The 18,344-nt window shown below is 40.3% G+C and overlaps 1 protein-coding gene across 1 annotated transcript in view; it reads left to right on the top strand.

The window, feature by feature from the left end:
• ANXA10 (annexin A10) overlaps positions 1-13,138 on the top strand; it is a 39,051-nt gene extending 25,913 nt beyond the window's left edge. Inside the window, exons 5-12 of the mRNA XM_056855762.1 lie at positions 435-525; positions 1,885-1,964; positions 2,866-2,919; positions 3,011-3,104; positions 4,005-4,100; positions 4,974-5,032; positions 11,155-11,277; positions 13,070-13,138. Coding sequence (XP_056711740.1) covers positions 435-525; positions 1,885-1,964; positions 2,866-2,919; positions 3,011-3,104; positions 4,005-4,100; positions 4,974-5,032; positions 11,155-11,277; positions 13,070-13,138 — 666 coding nt within the window. The remainder of the gene's footprint in view (positions 1-434; positions 526-1,884; positions 1,965-2,865; positions 2,920-3,010; positions 3,105-4,004; positions 4,101-4,973; positions 5,033-11,154; positions 11,278-13,069) is intronic.
• The last annotated feature ends 5,206 nt before the right edge of the window (positions 13,139-18,344 follow it).

Here is an 18,344-nt window from a genome sequence, read left to right on the forward strand (position 1 = left end):
CCATTTAGTTAGGGATTACATACTCCCAAGAAAACGTGCATAGGATTTCAGTTTTAACAGACACATGCCGCAATATTAAGTGCTATGTATACAACAGTTCTTTACTGCTCCTCAAGGATGTAATTAATATTAGCACAATTCACTCTGTGCTAAGAGATTATCTCACTTTCCATCTTGTTTCATCAAAAGAACTACTCGTGCACTTAAATGTAAAAACATACTGATAAACTATCATAGGCTTAGGTGGTCTGATCAATTCTATCCTAAAGCAAATGAGATAAAATCACCACTTCCCAGGAAACATTAACTTGAAAAGATACTACTAGAAAGTGCTCTTACAGAAACCAGCATGCTGTGCTTATTCTAAATCTATCAATTGTATTTGAAGCCATTGTTTACACCAGTAATGTGTTTTTTCCCCCACCAAAATGCAGGGAGCTGGGACAGAGGAAAACTGTCTAATTGATATATTAGCCTCAAGATCAAATGAAGAAATCTTCCAGACGAAAGAAGCCTACCTAATGCGTAACTGTTTTTTCCTCCCTCTGCAAAGCATAGTATAGAATATACATAGTAGGCCTTATCCAAGAGGATATTTATCTTATGAACTTGTTTTATTCAATACTGTAATAATTTTCCTCGCAGGATATTGGGAATTGCAGTTTAATGAGAGGCCTGATTATTTGAGAGATCCCTAGTCTCCCCCACCCCCAATACAATTTCAAGATCCCCCTAGGAGACACAACGGGCACTTCTCACCAAAGATTTTGCTCTGCATTTCATCTGTTTCCACAGCACTTCACGCTAAATTCATTTCAGACTACATACTACAAACTTACCTCTGCTTTTTTTCATTCTTTTCAAAGTTTTCAAGCCAGGTTTTCCTTTATGCACAGGAGCCAGCGAAAGAGATCTGTTCTCCTATGTCAGGTCTTTCATCACTGCTGAGTCTGCAATGCACTGCCCAGGTCCTTGTACTTTTTCAACAAGCAACATAGTGAGCTTCTACGCAGCCCCCCTTCATCCTCCTTCCAACTTTGTCCCTTTGTAATTAGCACCTTTACTTCCCCCACTCTACTCTAACCCACCATAGCAAATAGAAAGCTCTGCTTCCCCCCAGGATTGCCAGACATCGAGGTGGTAGCTGGCGATCACCAGGGATTATAACTGATCTCCAGGCAACAGAAATCAATTCACCTGGAGAAAATGGTTTCATTGCGCTTGTCCCCATTTCCCCAACAAAGACCAAGTTCATAACCCAATCTACATTGTAGGAAGAGCAACATCATCGAATAAACCAGGATGTCTGCATTTGTATACCATACAAAACCATAGTTAAGACTAACTGTGGTTAATAAACCAATTTTAAACCATGGTTTTACATCTTGATTTAATTTAGCTTCCTGTGATGTCATAGCTTTTGAGACCAGAGCATCACTACATGAACGGGATGTGCATGTTAGAGCACAGCCAATACTCCTGCTGCTGTGCTGTTCACAACTTGTAGTTAGGGGACTTTCAAGGGAAGAAGTGAACAGTTCTCATTACAGAACCCCTAAATCCCCTGGAACACGGATTTAAACACTGGTCTAACTGGCAGAGGGATGCTCTAACATTTCAGGAAGTTATCAAAATGGCATGTAAACATTTAAGTGCCTTTCCTGGAACAGTCTTAGATTTCCTTTCTATGGACCATAATGGTCAGAGGCGTTTGCATTGTGGTATGAGTGGATGCTAGAGGGAAATCGGTGAAAGTTGTATAAGTAGATATGCCTTCTATTCATGAAAGAAACCCTTTGGATAGTAGACATTCCTTTACTCATATTGGCTCAAGAAGTTACACTGATCCACTATATGTTAATTCATTTATTGTTTTCTTTGCAGAATATGACAGCGACCTTCTTCAAGACATTTATTCTGAGACCTCTGGCCACTTCAGAGATACACTAATGAATCTTGCTCAGGTATTGTGCAAACAAGTTCTCTTTTACTAAAAGTAAAAAGGTGGGGGGGAGTAAAACAGCTTCACATTGTTCGAGGATCTTTTGAATTTTAAGTTCACTATTGTTAGAAATAAATTTTGGAAGATGAAATAGTAATTTTTAAAAGTTTTCATCTATAATATCTTGCCCAACGGTAAACTGCTGAAACTGGTAACTTCCACCTTCTTTCCAAAGTGTATTTCCACTTTCAAGTACTTTTTATTCCTGCAAGTTCCATGGTTTTTAAAAACAAAAACTCCCAAGAAAGCATCTTTACTCCCGCTCTTTGCCCAGTCATGTACAGTAAAATGTGATTTACGAGCGGGACATGTATTTAAAATGTATCTTTTTACATTTTACGTTCTTATAAGAACATAAGAAAAGCCCTGCTGGATCAGACCAAGGCCCTTCAAGTCCAGCAGTCTGCTCACACAGTGGCCAACCAGGTGCCTCTAGGAAGCCCAAGACAACTGCAGCAGCACCATCCTGCCTGTGTTCCACAGCACCCAAAATAATAGGCATGCTCCTCTGATCCTGGAGAGGCAGCTGTGTGTTCAATGGGATGTGTGTGCAATGGGATGTGTACATGTGTACCCAGAAGAAGTGAAAAATATTAATGAAATGCTGTGTGTGATTAAGGAATGTGGGCATATATATGCATGTAAATGACATTGTGAAGGTGCGTGATCTAAATTATTCAACAATATGCAAAGAAGCCACCTCTGAGCATGTGTAGAGCACCTTTCCCTCAAATGAGTAATACGACTGGCTCCTAATACTACTAGGTAATACAAGGGCTTCTAGGGCAAAACAGTATGATACATTTGGCATACAATCACAAGCTTTTCCTATTTTACAAAATTATCTCTGTTGATTTTTCCAGGGAACCAGGCAAGAGGGATATGCAGACCCTGCTATGGCTGCACAGGATGCTATGGTATCGACACATATTTGCAGTTTTAAAACCTTTCTGAAATGTGATTTGATGTGGTGGCCTTTTGCACATCATTCATCTTTTAATGGTCTAGGTCCTCTGGGAAGCATGCCAGCAAAAAAGTGGGGAACACAAAACCATGCTGCAAACGATTCTATGCAACAGGAGTTATCAACAGTTGTGGATGGGTAAATATTTTCATCACTTCTTCAATCACCACACAGCTTAACTATGTGGATAAGTAATAGAGTAAAGCAGTACAGACCTTGGCTAAAAGTGAGAAGCTACCTCTGCAATCATTGAAGGTTTCAGAAGCCATGAGATCTAAACTGGCATCACACACATACAAACAAGTTGCTTCTTTCCCCCTTTTCATATATCATTTGGTGTATGAGTTCATATTGAAGAACCTCAATAGACTTGTGTGCCATCCAGCACACATGAGAACACATGATTTTGCTATAGTAATCTGGTATGTCAACGGCATAAGGAAGTCATCATCTGTCCATTTAATATAAAACAGCAAGATAATGGACTAAACCTGATCTTTTGACAAACTTGATTTAGCCAAATCATTTCTCCAGTGTAGTTATTGTTATTGCAGAACAGAACATAAGCATAACTAGAATCATAATCTAATTGATTTTTGATTTGTTTGATCAGTAGAGATTGTTTAACTACACGCCTTCCCATACTGAGTTTTTGCTACGACTCGGTTTCTTAACACCATCAGTTTTCCCCCTCACCTGCATACAGTATCATTTGCCAGTTGTTGTTCTGATTTGAAGGAAGGGGTTGAGGTTTGGGGAAGGGGGAAACTTGAAGAAAAAACAGGGGACCAATGACTGGCAAGTAGTAATGTGTGAAAGGGAAAGAACAGATACAGATAAGAAGCTGAGCAGCAAAAACTCCATGTTTCTTAACCACAGAATGAATATTTTTCCCATGACCAAACATGATGTTAACTCAATGCAAACTCTTAACCTTTGTTGAAAAAATCTGCAAACCAGCAATAGATTAAGGCACCAGTGTTTAACTGACAAAGGCATAACTGCTTATCAGTCATAAATATACATGTCTTCTTTAAGTTTTTCAGGAGTTTCAGAATATCTCTGGACAGGACATAGTAGATGCCATTACTGAATGCTATGATGGATATTTTCAGGAACTACTGATAGCAATAGGTAACTAAATCTGTATAATTGCAGTATGTAATAATCTTACTATTATATTGATCAACTGTACTAAGTGTTGGTATATTTCCCCCTTCCTGTTTTCATTTCATAAAAGTAACACATTTCAAATACATATATTACCACATCTACAAAAGTGGAAAATTGAGATTCAAGCTGAGAAAAGTAGCCTGTGCATCTGCAAAAGCACTACAATAAACTTTCCAACCAGGAGTAGTAGCACCTACTGAGTAGGGAGTAAATTGCTACTCCCTCTGAGGGAGCAGTTAATAGAACTCATTGTTTTATTGCTGTTGCTCCTACAGATTTGCTATGTCATCTTGTGGAAGTCTAGATCTTGAAAACTAGTGGCAATGGTTTTTAGACTCCAATGTTTTAACAGTATAGAGTTAAGCCTTTTATCTTTCTGTACCTCAGATTCTCTCTGTCAAGTAACATCTATCAGATGTGTGTTTGACCTAGACAAATCTTTCTGTTCTAAGGGCCTGGTTGCATGTGACTTCTAAAGCACTTAATGAAATAGAAGACACATTGCCAGCAGCCTTTGGAACTGCTAGTTCTAGGAAGAAATTCTTTTGATAACTCCATTAGAGAGCTGGAAAGCAATATTTCTCAACCAATACTAGCAGAGAAATTTGAGAATCTTGTTCTATATTATAAAATACTGCATTTGAGAACTGTTCAGCCATTATTCTTCACCCCACCTCAATTTCAACCCACCTATCATAAGTACATGTCCCACAAAGGCTACAAAGACATGGGAAGGAATATACTACTATAGGCATAAATAATGATTACTTTTGTCTGACTGTAATAGAGAGGTTTTGAAGATTGTAACACTTCTTTCACTTATTTTGCCCTCAGTTCTGTGTATGAGAGACAAAGCTTCCTATTTTGCTTATAGACTTTACAATGCAATTCATGTAAGTATGTACATAATTTAAAATAATGGCTTTACTAGTCTCTTGTTTGTTACTTAGCCAGCACTTATTGAAAAGTGTTATAATCCTCATGTTTAAAATGCTGCTTGCTTGCTTTATGGGTTTATGATGGAGCTGTGCATCATTTTTTTCAGTATTTTTCAGAATCAGGTTTACTGAACCCAAAAAAATTTCAGAAAAGAAAAAAAGGGGAAAAAAGCCAAGTACTTTCACCAGTAAATGGGATTTTCCACCTTCTTTTCAGATATCCGAACATTTTCTGCTCCATAAAGTCTATGGAGAATTTTGGGGAGCTCTGGGGGGGGGGGGCTGGTTTTCAAGGTCAACGTGCCAAAATTGCAGCATAGCTGCAGGTGACATCCTTAGAAGAATCCCCAAGTTTGGGTAGGGGGTCCAATTCTATGGGGTGCCCTCATCTATCCAATGGAGTTTTCAATTGTTTCCAATGGCATCCCTTCAAGATGCCTCTCTCCCTACCTCCTGTTGCCCTGGAAACCTGCCCAAGGGCAGGAAAACAGCAACAGGAGATTGCTCCTTCCAGAGCAATCCAGCAAAGATTTGCCAGCCCAGGAGAACCCACCTGGAAGCCCAGCAGAGCACCAGCCAAGGTAAGTTTAAAGGGGGGTTAAAATTTAAAGCCCTCGTGAATGGGCTTTAATTTTTTAAAAAAACATTTCCCCCGAAAAGCTGGGAAAAAAAAATGTTTCAGCATTTTGGAATTCGGCTTCATCTAGATAGCTGTGGTTTTTTGGGGGAGGATTCAGCATATCTGAATGCACACTCCCTAGTTTATGATAATCATGTCAACTACAAATCCCAAACAACCCCTTTCGTGTGAAGATGCAATGCAACCTCATTTTTAGAATGGCTTTGAGACACAGCATCTACTTATTCAGAAGTAAATTCCGCGAAACACACAAAGACACATGAAGCTGCATATATTTATATAGTGATAATTGCCTGTCAGCCAGCCGATCCCTATGGTCTTAGGTAGAGATCATTCACATCACCTACTGTTTGATCCTTTTTCCTGGAGATGATGGGGATTGAATATGAGACCTTCTGCATGCCACACAGATATTCGACAAATGAGCCACAGCCCCATCCCCAATTTGAATTAATTGGGACTTTGGGAACAATCCTAAGCAGCTCTACTCAGAATTAAATCATGTTATTAAATGGGGCTTGCCCCCCAGAAAGGTGCCTTAAGGATTGCAGCCTTAGGACTGTGGGTCTTAGAAGTGGATCTATTTACACAAGCAACTTGGTAGAAATAGAGATGGAGTGTGAAAGAACTGAAGTACTAAAAATTCTGTGTAATCTTAGCGACGGTATTGGGAAGGGGCATGGCTCAGAGCTAGAGCAACTCCGTTGCATGCAAAAAAAATCCCAGGTTCAATCACTGGAGTCTCCAGTTACAAAGATCAAGTAGGAGGTGATGTGAAAGACTGACGCGGAAGCCAAGCGGATTAGCAGTCTTGTCCAGGATACCCATCAGAAAGTCCACGGCCACATAGAAAAAGTGTAGTTTATTTTACAGTGCAGAAATATATACAGATACTCCTTTCACACTCTCCGCTCATAACATCCCGCATAGAACTGCGGTTTCACTTCATTATATACACCTGGTGGACGCAGCCACCAATCACAGTAGATATCCAATTATCCTGGCATTGCTACTGCATTGCATCAGCCACCTGGCTACAGCTGGATCAGGCCAGCTTTCTCTAGCTCCCCAGGTACTTTCCAGGCTGATTACATCATCTCACTGGTCTCACTGATCTATCCTGCACCTGTCAAACTATCTGACAAACTTGTAATCTTGACAAAGACTTGAGACCCTGAAGAGCCCCTGCCAGTCAATATTAATATTAATGACAATATTAATGTTCATGAACTAATGGTCTGATTCAGGATAAGGCTGCTGCGTGTGGTCACATGTACTCCATTTAGATAAACTGAGGTTCCTCTACTGTAAATCCCAGCTAACCTATCATAGACATCTGCAAGTAGATCTATGTCTTAATAGGACAATGTGTTTTTATATACTATTGAAAAGACTTCATTCTGCACGGCCTCTTTCGCCCTCTGGTGTGGAAATGTGAAATTACAAATTGTGTACCATTAAATCGTCTGTTTTATCTAAAAAATACTACAGATCTATGTGTATTTCATTTTCTTAACATTTTATTTGCATTTAGACATGTTTAATGGCCAAATTTCACCTTCAGGTCATATCCATAGACATCTATGTCCCAAAGCAATACTGCCTATCAAAGACTGTTAGATTTATGTTTCAGAAAATATTTTTAGAATCGGAGAAGTCCAAATAACAAGCCTGCAACTTGCAAAGTTTTTTTTGTCAAGTTAGTTTTGTTGCCTTGGTGATCCTGAGTTGGGTGGATTGGCAGCGTAGAAATGTTTTAAACAAAGTAAAATAAATAAATTTAGGGTGCATTTATATAGTATTTTTCCCGGAGTATGTTCCAGGAAGAATTTGTCCAATTCATTCAATTGCTCTATTTTTTTTTCCATAAAGAAAAAGTTCTTACCACCACACAATGTTCATTGCAATGTCTGCATAGAAATGAACCCATATTTTTCCCCACTAGGTTGGGGGTAGGGTAAAAGCAGTGTAGGAATAATCTTTTCTAGTGTAAAACAGCAGGAGAGACAAGAGTTAACATTTCTCATTCTCCTACACTATTCTTTTCCTTGATAAAGGACTACTAGCAATGTAATTGGCAAAAAAAAGTTGATTGAAATGAATACAGAAGAAAGTGTAATGTGCAACTCAGCCCTTAAAGGGTTTTGTTCACATGAGCAACAGGATGAGTTATACATATCCATGACATGCTTATCCTTACAAATACTCAGTGATGAAGGTTCTTCTGGGACATGGTGATTTCCTAAAGCTCCCCGATAGCTGGACTAGGTAGGGTTTTCCAGATTTATATTGTACTAGCACTACAGATATACATATTCAAGTAAACTAAAATGGCTACTTGCGTGTATTTCAATATCTTCATCATTCAGATGTGATGCTTCCCCATTTCCCTGATTAAATGAGATTTTTAAAGAGCATGTTAAAAGCAACATATGCACATCCACATGAGTTTGTATGAGATCCCACCGTGACAAGGAAGTGCAGAACGACTCTTGTAAAAGCAGGCTGCACTGATATAGTCCAAAGCAGCAGTAGTGCAATACCTTTTATTGATACCTGAAGTATTTATTTTATTTGTTTTTATTTATTTTACAAAATGTATACCACATCTTTCTGCCCTCATATAGGATGAAATCACATCTTAAAAACCATCAAAATATAGCATCATTAAAACAGCCTCATTAACCATAAAGGCATACATAGTAAATTTGAATAATCCATTAACTGCAATCCTGAATACACCCTTCTAAGTCCACTAACTTCAATGGACTTAGAATGGTGTAAACGTTAATACATGAAGCTGCCTTATACTGAATTAGAGCAGTGGTCTATCAAGGTCAGTATTGTCTACTCAGACTGGCAATGGTCTCAGGCAGAATTCTTTAACATCATTTACTGCCAGATCCTTTAAGCCAGGGATTGAACCTGGGAATGTTCCAGCAGATGCACTACTACTGAACCATGACCCCTCCCTATAACTCTGCTAAGGACTGCACTGCAGATTTGTGACTCTGCTTAGGACTGCACTGCAGATTTGTGTCTCTGTGCTTTGCCTGTACATCAAAATCTGTTACAAAATAAAGTGAATTGCAGCAGATAGTCTCCTCCCCCCCCATAGCAGAGTTCCTTTAAGGACAGGTGAGACTGTGACCAGCTACACAGACTTCACAGACTATTCCCAGGGCTCAAATACAATTCCATCCAAACACCAGTTGCATAATTATCACAATTAGTGCTGATGTTCTGCGTGCACGTGCTCCGCATTGTACCAAATAAACACTGCACGTTAAAACTTTTGAAAGCATACACTAGTTATACATTTACACATACAATCACAGGTCCATGTATTCAGAAGGGGTTTCCCTGTAAAAACAAACCTTTAGAAAATCCTGGAAACAGGTCTTTATCCCCCGCCCCCAATTTGTTGCTTTCACCTATAGAGGGGCCCCAGCATAAATGACAAATGCATCCTGCCATCCTGCAAATAAGCTTTTTCTAAAAAGGATCAAGGAAATAACATACTCCTACAGGCTAATGGTGTACCGCTTGGACTACTTTGTCCATTAGATGTCATCGTTGTTCCATAAAAAGTCAAACTCATCTCATCCAGAAACAAGTTGGGTATCCAGGTATTAGACAATAAAGGACTAAGTTTCTAATGCCATGTTCCTTTCCTTAATTATATGTCATGATACAAGGAAATAGTTTTCCTTTAGATAAGCAAATGTGTAAAAAACAATATGTAAAAAAAAAGTAATTCCAACTGTACCACACAGCTGAATACAATGGAAGAGAAGGAAAGTTGGCTCAAACCTGTGATCACTGGAATAACGCCTGAGGGACTAGAACAGAATGGGGGGGGGGGGACAAGGAGCTTCAGGTTACTTCTTACCAGCTAACAAAGCACCGAACTTCTCAGGCAGGTGCATCACAGCCACACATGCTTGGCTTGGGCACAGACCCAAATTATTTTATGTCCCTAGGATTACAAAACCTCAATCTGTGACTGCACAGGAAGAAAATCTCCCCCTTTTCAGAAACCAAAAGAAAGATCTCTTTGAGATCCCATCATTCTTCCACCTCCCCAGTGCAGGAGGTTCTTTAGAAAACACCAGGAGGCATCTCGCTTTTACATCTGCAGGAAATGCAAAGTTAGAAGCACCTGCCTCCATTACAGCAGACTGCTTGGCTTGGAGCCTTGTAACATTATGCTGACTTCCGCAACATTTTGTGATTAGCCTTGCCCACCAAAGCAATCACTTTTTGATTGGCACTGCCTTCACAGCGGGCACTTTGTGATGGCACCAACTGGCACCCACTGTCCTCTCCCAAAATTACAGAAGTGTCCCCAGATTAGAGACCCCTATTCTAGAATTATGGGGAACAGAGCACATATTTAGTCCCCACTCCAACAATGTCCAAGTACATTCCTTTACCTTCACCCCTTCAAAAGGGGGGCACAGCACTTGGAAACTCTGAATAAAGACTAAATCTGTGCATTGCCTTAATGCTGGATTGCATTGCCTTAATGCTGGATTGCATTGCCTTAATGCTGAATCTCATATCAGAGATTCCATGTGCAACATGTCTAGATGTACAGAGCATTCTACTACTGCAAGGCATCCTTGCAAATATGTCAGCCCTCCACACACATATCACATCAATGGGCATTTTTGGTAGTAATGGCCACAATCTATCAGGACGTTTTCCAATGAAAGCCCCACTAAAATAAATCCAAGCTACTCACAATCACGGCAGTGATCTTGTGCGTGCCTCATTTAATTTGGCTGGGCTGTGCAAGGGAACTTCCAAGTACATTATGCACAATCTGCTTGGGTTTAGACAACAAGTATCAGATACTGGCTAAAAGATTATGTAGACAACACTGAAGAAAAGTTTAAATCACTCAGTGATTTGAATATACATCATACACACCATTATATCAAATATTCTTCATGAAAATTTCTAAAGGCAATGGGAATAAATGATTTCCCCAAAGCAACAAGTGGAACTGTGAGAAGAAATTGCCCAGTTATCTGCCACTTCACAATATTTTTCCTCTTATTCGGCCCCTTAGCGTGCACAGGGCAATATTTAGAAAAAACTAAAGACCATTCTGAGTAGTAAACACCTTCGACAACCATTCTCAGTGGTATATTTTGTGTCTGCTTGTTCTAATTTACTTTGGGAGACGCAATGGGTTGGATGGATCCAGTGAGCTTTTTTTCAATCTTGCTCAATTCCCTTTCTTACCACAGTCCAGCCCCACATAGCCCTATCCATGAAGGTCCCATGATCCCCAATAAAGCCTTTTTGGTGGTCAAAAGGAATCCCTTCTTCACTAGTGGAAAAGCTGGTTGCAGCCATCCCAATGTAACATCCTTCAATCATGCCACATTAATAAATATAACAGTTACATTTCTGTAATCTCTTTCAGGAATTAGGATTCCATAACAAAACAGTTATAAGGATTCTGATTGCCAGAAGCGAAATAGATCTGATGAATATAAGACAACGCTATAAGGAGAGATATGGGAAATCACTGCTTCATGATATCAAAGTAAGTCTCTAACTCACTGCTTGCCTTGGCATGATTTGTGGATTGGAATCATTTATCATTGAGAAGCAGTCAGCAATCTTCAGCTACTCTCATGCAGAACCATGACATGAGGACAGAAAGTAAATAATTGCTTCCGAATAATAATAGACTGTTTGCATCCTAACGCATATTCAGTCCACCTGTCCATCCTTCTATTTGCCATTTCCTACACACACAACTGGAAATATTCATTACAACAAAGACACTCTTTTTACTTTTACTGAACGTCAACTATAATTTTTGGTCTGTACTCCCTGGAAGACAATGCAAGCTCGATGTCTGCAAGACTTAAGCCCTTATTACATTTGGTGTCAATGCCCTGTGGGAGGGGCGGGAACCAATACTATGAAGTCAATCATGTTACTTCAGAAGAGAGGAAGTCCACTAATATATTCATAAAATGCTATTCCAACTTTACAAATTAAGTCAAAAAATTAACATTTTGTTTTAGTGTTACTCATAACCACCAACAAAAATCCAAGAACACATCAAAACATTAAGGACTACAGGTTCTGAAGCCAAGTAGCTAGTTCTCAAATTGTTATTGGAGGCTCCAGAAAGGAACAAGCAGTATTTTTTAAGTATACAGTATTAAATATATGCAATTAGTTATTTTCTACATGGCAAGTTATGTGAGTAGCATGCTTAATAGTCTCTGCTGAATAACAGGAAATACTAGGTCTCTACACATAGCCTCTGCACATTCACTGAGTCTGAGGAAAATGGGACAATTGCATTGGCTCCACCCCCCACCTACATGCACACTCCCTCCTCACAATCAGGGAAATTCAGAAAGCTGTGCCCCTATTCATGGGGAGAGAGAGTATGCACGGATGCTTCCTCTGGATACAAATCCTGTGTTCACAAGCCAGCAACCACACAGCGGCAGGGTCAGTGTGCTTCTGTCTGTTCCCATTCTCCATGAATTCAGTCAATGTGTGATCATGTGTAGAGTACTGCTGTTCCAAAATCTCCAAATTACATCAATACCCCTAAACACTATATTCACATGCATGCTACAACTACATGCGCAGTCAATGCATTATAACACAGCAGTTCTGACCGAAATAAAACAGATTTGAAATTGAAAACTAGAAAAAAAATATTTGGCAAAAACGAGGATGGTTCTGCTGCATGTGGCTTTTGTCCATACCCTTAAACAATTTTGTTTCATTCAATGCCTTCCCAGAGTCGTATACAGTGGACCCAATGTATCAGGCCCAGAGCATAGGAAAGAGGCCTTAAGAATGTGTGCTATAATCTTGAGTGTTGTTATAGAGCTTTCAGGAGTAAATTCTTGCTTTCATTCTCAATTCATGCCACAAGACCAGAATCTTCTGTAAGTGGAGGAATATGAATGCTCTCTGGTTACTTCTGCAGCTCCGATTCCTTCTCAGTCTACCTCTGAATTGGCTGGGAGATGCAGATGAGGAACTACCGAGTCCACCTGGCTATGGCTGCTGCAGGTGATCACCCTGCCTATACATATTCCCCCAGCCAAGTGAGAGACAGGCTGAAAAGTCACATCTGCAGGAGCAACTAAAAACTGTTTCCATCAGTGGTTTCAGTAAGACACAGGGAAATCCTGATCTTTTATTCATCTTGGTGACTCTGCTTGTCAACCCCCACCCCAATACGAAGCTCAGAAAATCCTGTCAGGATGTCTGCCCTCGGTTTCAAAAAAAGTCAATTTCTCTGTGAAATAACCATTACAAATATAAACATAATTGACAAATATTTATTTACCTTACAGCATTTTGCCTCTGGACATTATGAAAGTGCTTTGCTTGCCATCACTGCTGGAGATGCTGAAGATTACTGAAAAGAAGAAAACAGTTTTGGAAACACACAAAAAATTATAAGCAGCAAACTTTTCCAAGCCCTTTATTAAACAAGAAAAACCAGGACCACAAAGCCTAGTTTCAATTTCAGAAATATTTCCTTATGCCACAGTTTTGCAAAGCAATTGGCTTGACACTAAATAAATCAACAATAATCCTGCAGCAATTACCTATGTTATTATTTATGTACTGCCATCAACGCTGCATACAGAGTACAAAATGGTGTCTGCTCTGAGCTCCTTGAGATTTTACAATCCGAAATCTGACATAAAGATGACAACAAAAAATCATGTTACCCGCCCTGAGCCGGCTTGCTGGGAGGACGGGTTATAAGTCTTATAAATAAATAAACAAACAAACAAAAGATGGAGGGAGGGAGATGAAGAAGGGGATAAACAGGAGAAAATCCATTAACTCCAGTTACACGAACTTGATCTTACTTTCAGCAAGGAAGAGTGGAAGCAGGCTTTAGGAGGTACTGTAAAATCTTGCTCAGAGAAATCTGGGCTCCTTTGATTACAATAGATTTGAGTCCAGTAGCATCTCAGCGTCCAACAAGAAGGGAGCTTTGACACTCGAATGCTTATAGCCCAAAAAATCTTGTTGGTCTCTAAGGTGCTACTGGACTCAAATCTGTTTTTGCTAATGCAATGAAGAAAGCAGTTATCTGACCTCTGCTCAAAAAGTCTTCTTCACCCAAGGGTGATCCCAACAATTGAAGACCTGTGTCTAACCTACCATTGCTTGGCAAGGCAGCTGAACAGGTGGCTACAGAGAAACTCTAAACATTCCTGGATAATATAGCTGCCCTTGACCCAATCTGATCTTGTTTCAGACCCAGTTTTGGAAGAGAGATGGCATTAATAGCCCTGCTGGATTATCTCTATACAGAGATGGATGGGGATTTATCTATTTGTTGATTCTACTCAATTTGGCAGCAGCTCTTGAAATGATGAAGCATTTAATTTTGTTGGTCTGTTTAGAGCATGAGATCAGACTGAGGGGTATAGTACTCCAGTGGTTTCAATCCTTTTTGTGGCATCATACTCAGAGAAGGGCTATTGTAGAAGTTGAGTAGGCTCTCTAGTAGACATGTGTGGTACACCATGGGCTTATCCTTTCACCGGTGCTATGTGATGTGTGTTAAACCTTTGAACAAGATTGTCCAGAACTTGGGGAGGATATTGTCAATACGCTGATAACACCCAGCTGTATGTTTCATTAACTAAGCAACCAGAGGGTGCCATCTTTGCCCTGGGCTGTTGCCTGGATGCTATGGTCAAGTGGCTAAAGGGAATGAGTTGAAGCTGAATCCAGACAAGATAGAGGTGATGCCAGATGGAAGGCTGATAGCCAGGGAAGTCATTCTGCTGGGTAGGGAAACTCTGTTAATGGAGAAACAGATTGGTGTCATTGCCTAAAGTGCCTTGTTTCATACACCTGGTTCTCAAACCGACTCCCTAGCTATTCAGTCAACCTGGCCACAATGATACGTACCACTCTAACCTGGGAGGGAAGGCAGCATGGTATAGCCTTAGCCTGATCTCATCAGATCTCAGCAGCTAAGCAGGGTCGGTACTTGGAAGTGAGACCACCAAGGATGGCTCTGCAGAAGAAGGCAATGGCAAACCCCCTCTGCTTTTCACTTGCCTTGAAAGCCCCTTGCTGGGGTAGCCATACGTCAGTTGCAACTTGATGGCTAAGAGGAAAGGCAGGAGGAAATACTGTTATCCTCCAAAATCCCTACTCCCAATACTTTTTTTTAAGCCATCAGGATTCTATTGACTACATTTGCAGGTTGTTAATCTCAATGTTAGTGGAATTTGAGTGATCCACATGTATTTATTCATATGTTCATTTGTTCACATATAAAATGAGAGTTGGCAGAGAGTCTATTTTTATTTCAAGCAGAGAATAGCAGGTTTTGAAGTGCCTGGTTGTCTTATATAGTCCAATGATAGACAACAAGGAGGAGGGTAAAAGCAACAGTTTTTTATTTAGCTAAACACAGACCTGGGGTGAAATAACCAAAGATAAGATGCAGGGTTATTCACCAGAGAACAAAGGAAGCTCAGTATCATTTATGCACTCGGATGGGGCAGGCCCAATCTGCTGACAAGCAGATTGATACACAAATGCACCAATACACATTAGGTGTCTACATCGCATTAATTAGCATAGCCTATAGATATTGCCCGCAGGCACCTCTAAGCAAGTGCTAGGTCTTGTGATCTAGGAAGTAGAAAACACATTCCTGAGGTTTGAGGTAATTCAGAACTCTCTACTGGTGAAAGGCCGTACCAGGCAAGCAATGTAATCTATTGGCATCTTATAGTTGTGGATGCCAACGTTCCCAAAGCTTCCATGTGTGTGCGTATGAATACATAGTGTTCTATGCCAGCCCTTATATCTGGGCATTACAGTTTTGCCTCAGCTGCAACAAATACAGCTATAATTCCAGAATTTGCTATCATTTGGAAAGGACTGGCCATTTTTGCCAGACGAGTTACTAAATCCAGCACCAAATTAAGGTAGCAGGCTTTCTGGCTGAAAGAAGGATATGCAACCATCACTGTAGAAGAGTGTTTTCAAAGGACAGCCCAAAAGGCAATGTGAAAAAGATGTATCCTAGTGCTACCCCCGTTCAGCTGCAACTGCTTATGAAATAGCTCCCATGCACAGATGAGGTAAAAGAGTAAGGCAGACCTAGAGCTCTAAGGGCATCCAGCGATGAAATTAACAAAATCCTTCCCCTACTTTTGAAACTGACAATGAGGCAGAAAAAACAAAGTGCAACCTTCACTTTTTTAAGGAGCTGTGAGAAGGACAGAAAACTCATGCATAACTCCAAGGAACAATCGTGACAGACCGGGGATGAATGTGAGTGAAAGTACCCATGCATAAATGACCAGTGTTGAAAAGTGGAAGACTGTTTTAATAGAATGGATCACTCCTCCAGTCCAGACTAGGCAACATCACTACAATAAGGCCAAATTTAAAATCTAAAAGAACTACAACGGGTTGAAATTAAATCAAAAGAGTTTCCGTCTAGTTATTAGGAAGAATTTCCTAACAGTTAGAGTGGTTCCTCAGTGGAACAGGCTTCCTCGGGAGGTGTCAGGCTCTCCTTCCCTGAAGGTTTTTAAGAAGAGGCTAGATAGCCATCTGTCAGCAATGCTGAGTCTATGACCTTAGGCAGATCATGAGAGGGAGGGCATCTTGGCCATCTTCTGGGCATAGAGTGGACGTCACTGGGGGGGGGGGGAGACAGTGTCCCACCAAAGCAGGGGTTCTTTAAGATTTGGAGGCAATGAGCACACTGGTAATTGAAGGAAAATCAAGTTTAATTACCAAACTACACATTCAGCAGGCAAAACAATACAAAGTAACTCAGAGCAATACCACTGTACATGAGTGTCTCTCTCTCTCTCTCCTTCTTGGGTGCAGGGGGCTCCATGTGCAGAATCCAGAGAGTTCCCAGAATCACCAGTCCTGTCCCACAGCATCCAGCCTGATCTGTGTAGAAGCCCACTGTTTGTCTCCTTCCTTGGGTTTTTCACTTAGGCCAGGTACTTTGGGTTGATTCAGGGCACCTGGCCCAAAGCCCTGCCTTCCTGATCATGCACAACAGCTGCTGCATGAGCCAGCATAGACTGCCTAATCAACTAGTAAACGCATCTGGCAACCCAACACACCCCTTTTTAACACTACAGAAACAAACTAAACTAACATTCATTACAGAAAACTATACTTTCATATAGGGAATATGGAGGAATATGTGACATGTCAACCTAAAACTCCTCGTACAATATTCTTCCACATATTGCCACTACAGGGAGGTCGTTATGAATTTCCTGAATTGTGAAGGCGGTTGGACTACTAGATGATCCTAGTGGTCCCTTCCAACTCTATGATTCTATGATCCAGTCATTTTTAAAAAAATAGTAAAAAGAAATTGTATAGTAAAAATCCTATAGTAAAAAGAAATCCTATAGTAAAAAGATCCTGCATAACACACATTCATCATATTATACTGAATAACTTTTTTATCTGCGTTTGCAGAGCAGATATCAGTCGACTAAAAACCCAGATGATTAACTAATTGAAGACTTTCTTCAATCAGGCAATGTCCTTTACAAAATTACATCGACCTTGGTAGGAACAGAGCAACAGGGAAAGGATGGGAACACAACAATTCAGTGTTGCCGTCCTTTGTGAATTAAATACAATGTTTACCTATCAGTCATTAATATGGAGCTCATGTATATGAATAAATGTACCGTGCAGCTTCTGTAATGTAATGCTGTAATGGTTATGCAATACTTGTCCTCAGAGGGAAGGGTTTTCAGCAGCCCTCTAGGATAAGCGAACAGCTGTAAGGCCATGACCGGTGTATAGTTGCTAGCCACTACTTATCTGCTATCTTACTGTCTTAGAATATGGTTCTCTAACTAAGGGTCTTTATCCCCTTTGGAGCAAGGACAGATAAGAAGAGGGGAAGGCGTAATATGCCTTATGAAACTGCTGACTGTGAAACAGGCAGATGCTGTATGATAGTTAGCCCTTCTTACAGCTACTGTACCAAGAATATCACAAGTACTGTTTTATTATCCTCCAAGCCATAAGGCCAGTCAAGGCTATGTAATGCCATGTAAGCATATAATTGTGTTTTATGATTTAAATGTGTTAACTTTTATACTATTGATTCACAAATGAATGTATTAAATGCGTCTTGTTCAGGAGGTGAGAATGGTTATGAAATTGAATATATAAACTACTCCTGAAGCTCAAAACTAATAGATTATGACTTAGTAAAACAGATCCAGAGGATATGGATGTCCAAATATGGTCTTACAAGAGTACAGTATTGACACCTTGTCCAGCTGTACAACTTTCATTTCATAGGTGCAGAAGACAAGCACTACAAAGCTGCGGGTGCTTTATCCCATGCTCCAGGGATGCAGGAGCACCCACATATCAGATAACACTGATCTGGAGAGAATATAAGGACTAGCCCAACAGGCAGAAAGCAGAGGGTTGGTGGAGGATGACACTGGTCGTCTGGCCTCACTCTCCCCACATCTCCAAAGATGTAAAACTTGGAAAGGGAAGTTGACGGAAGATGGCTTAGGCTGCCTGACCTCACTCTCTCAACATCTTCAAAGATGTAAAACCCAGAGATGCGAA

Source organism: Euleptes europaea, chromosome 9 (genome assembly GCF_029931775.1).
Source record: "Euleptes europaea isolate rEulEur1 chromosome 9, rEulEur1.hap1, whole genome shotgun sequence".
NCBI classification, from domain to species: domain Eukaryota; kingdom Metazoa; phylum Chordata; class Lepidosauria; order Squamata; family Sphaerodactylidae; genus Euleptes; species Euleptes europaea.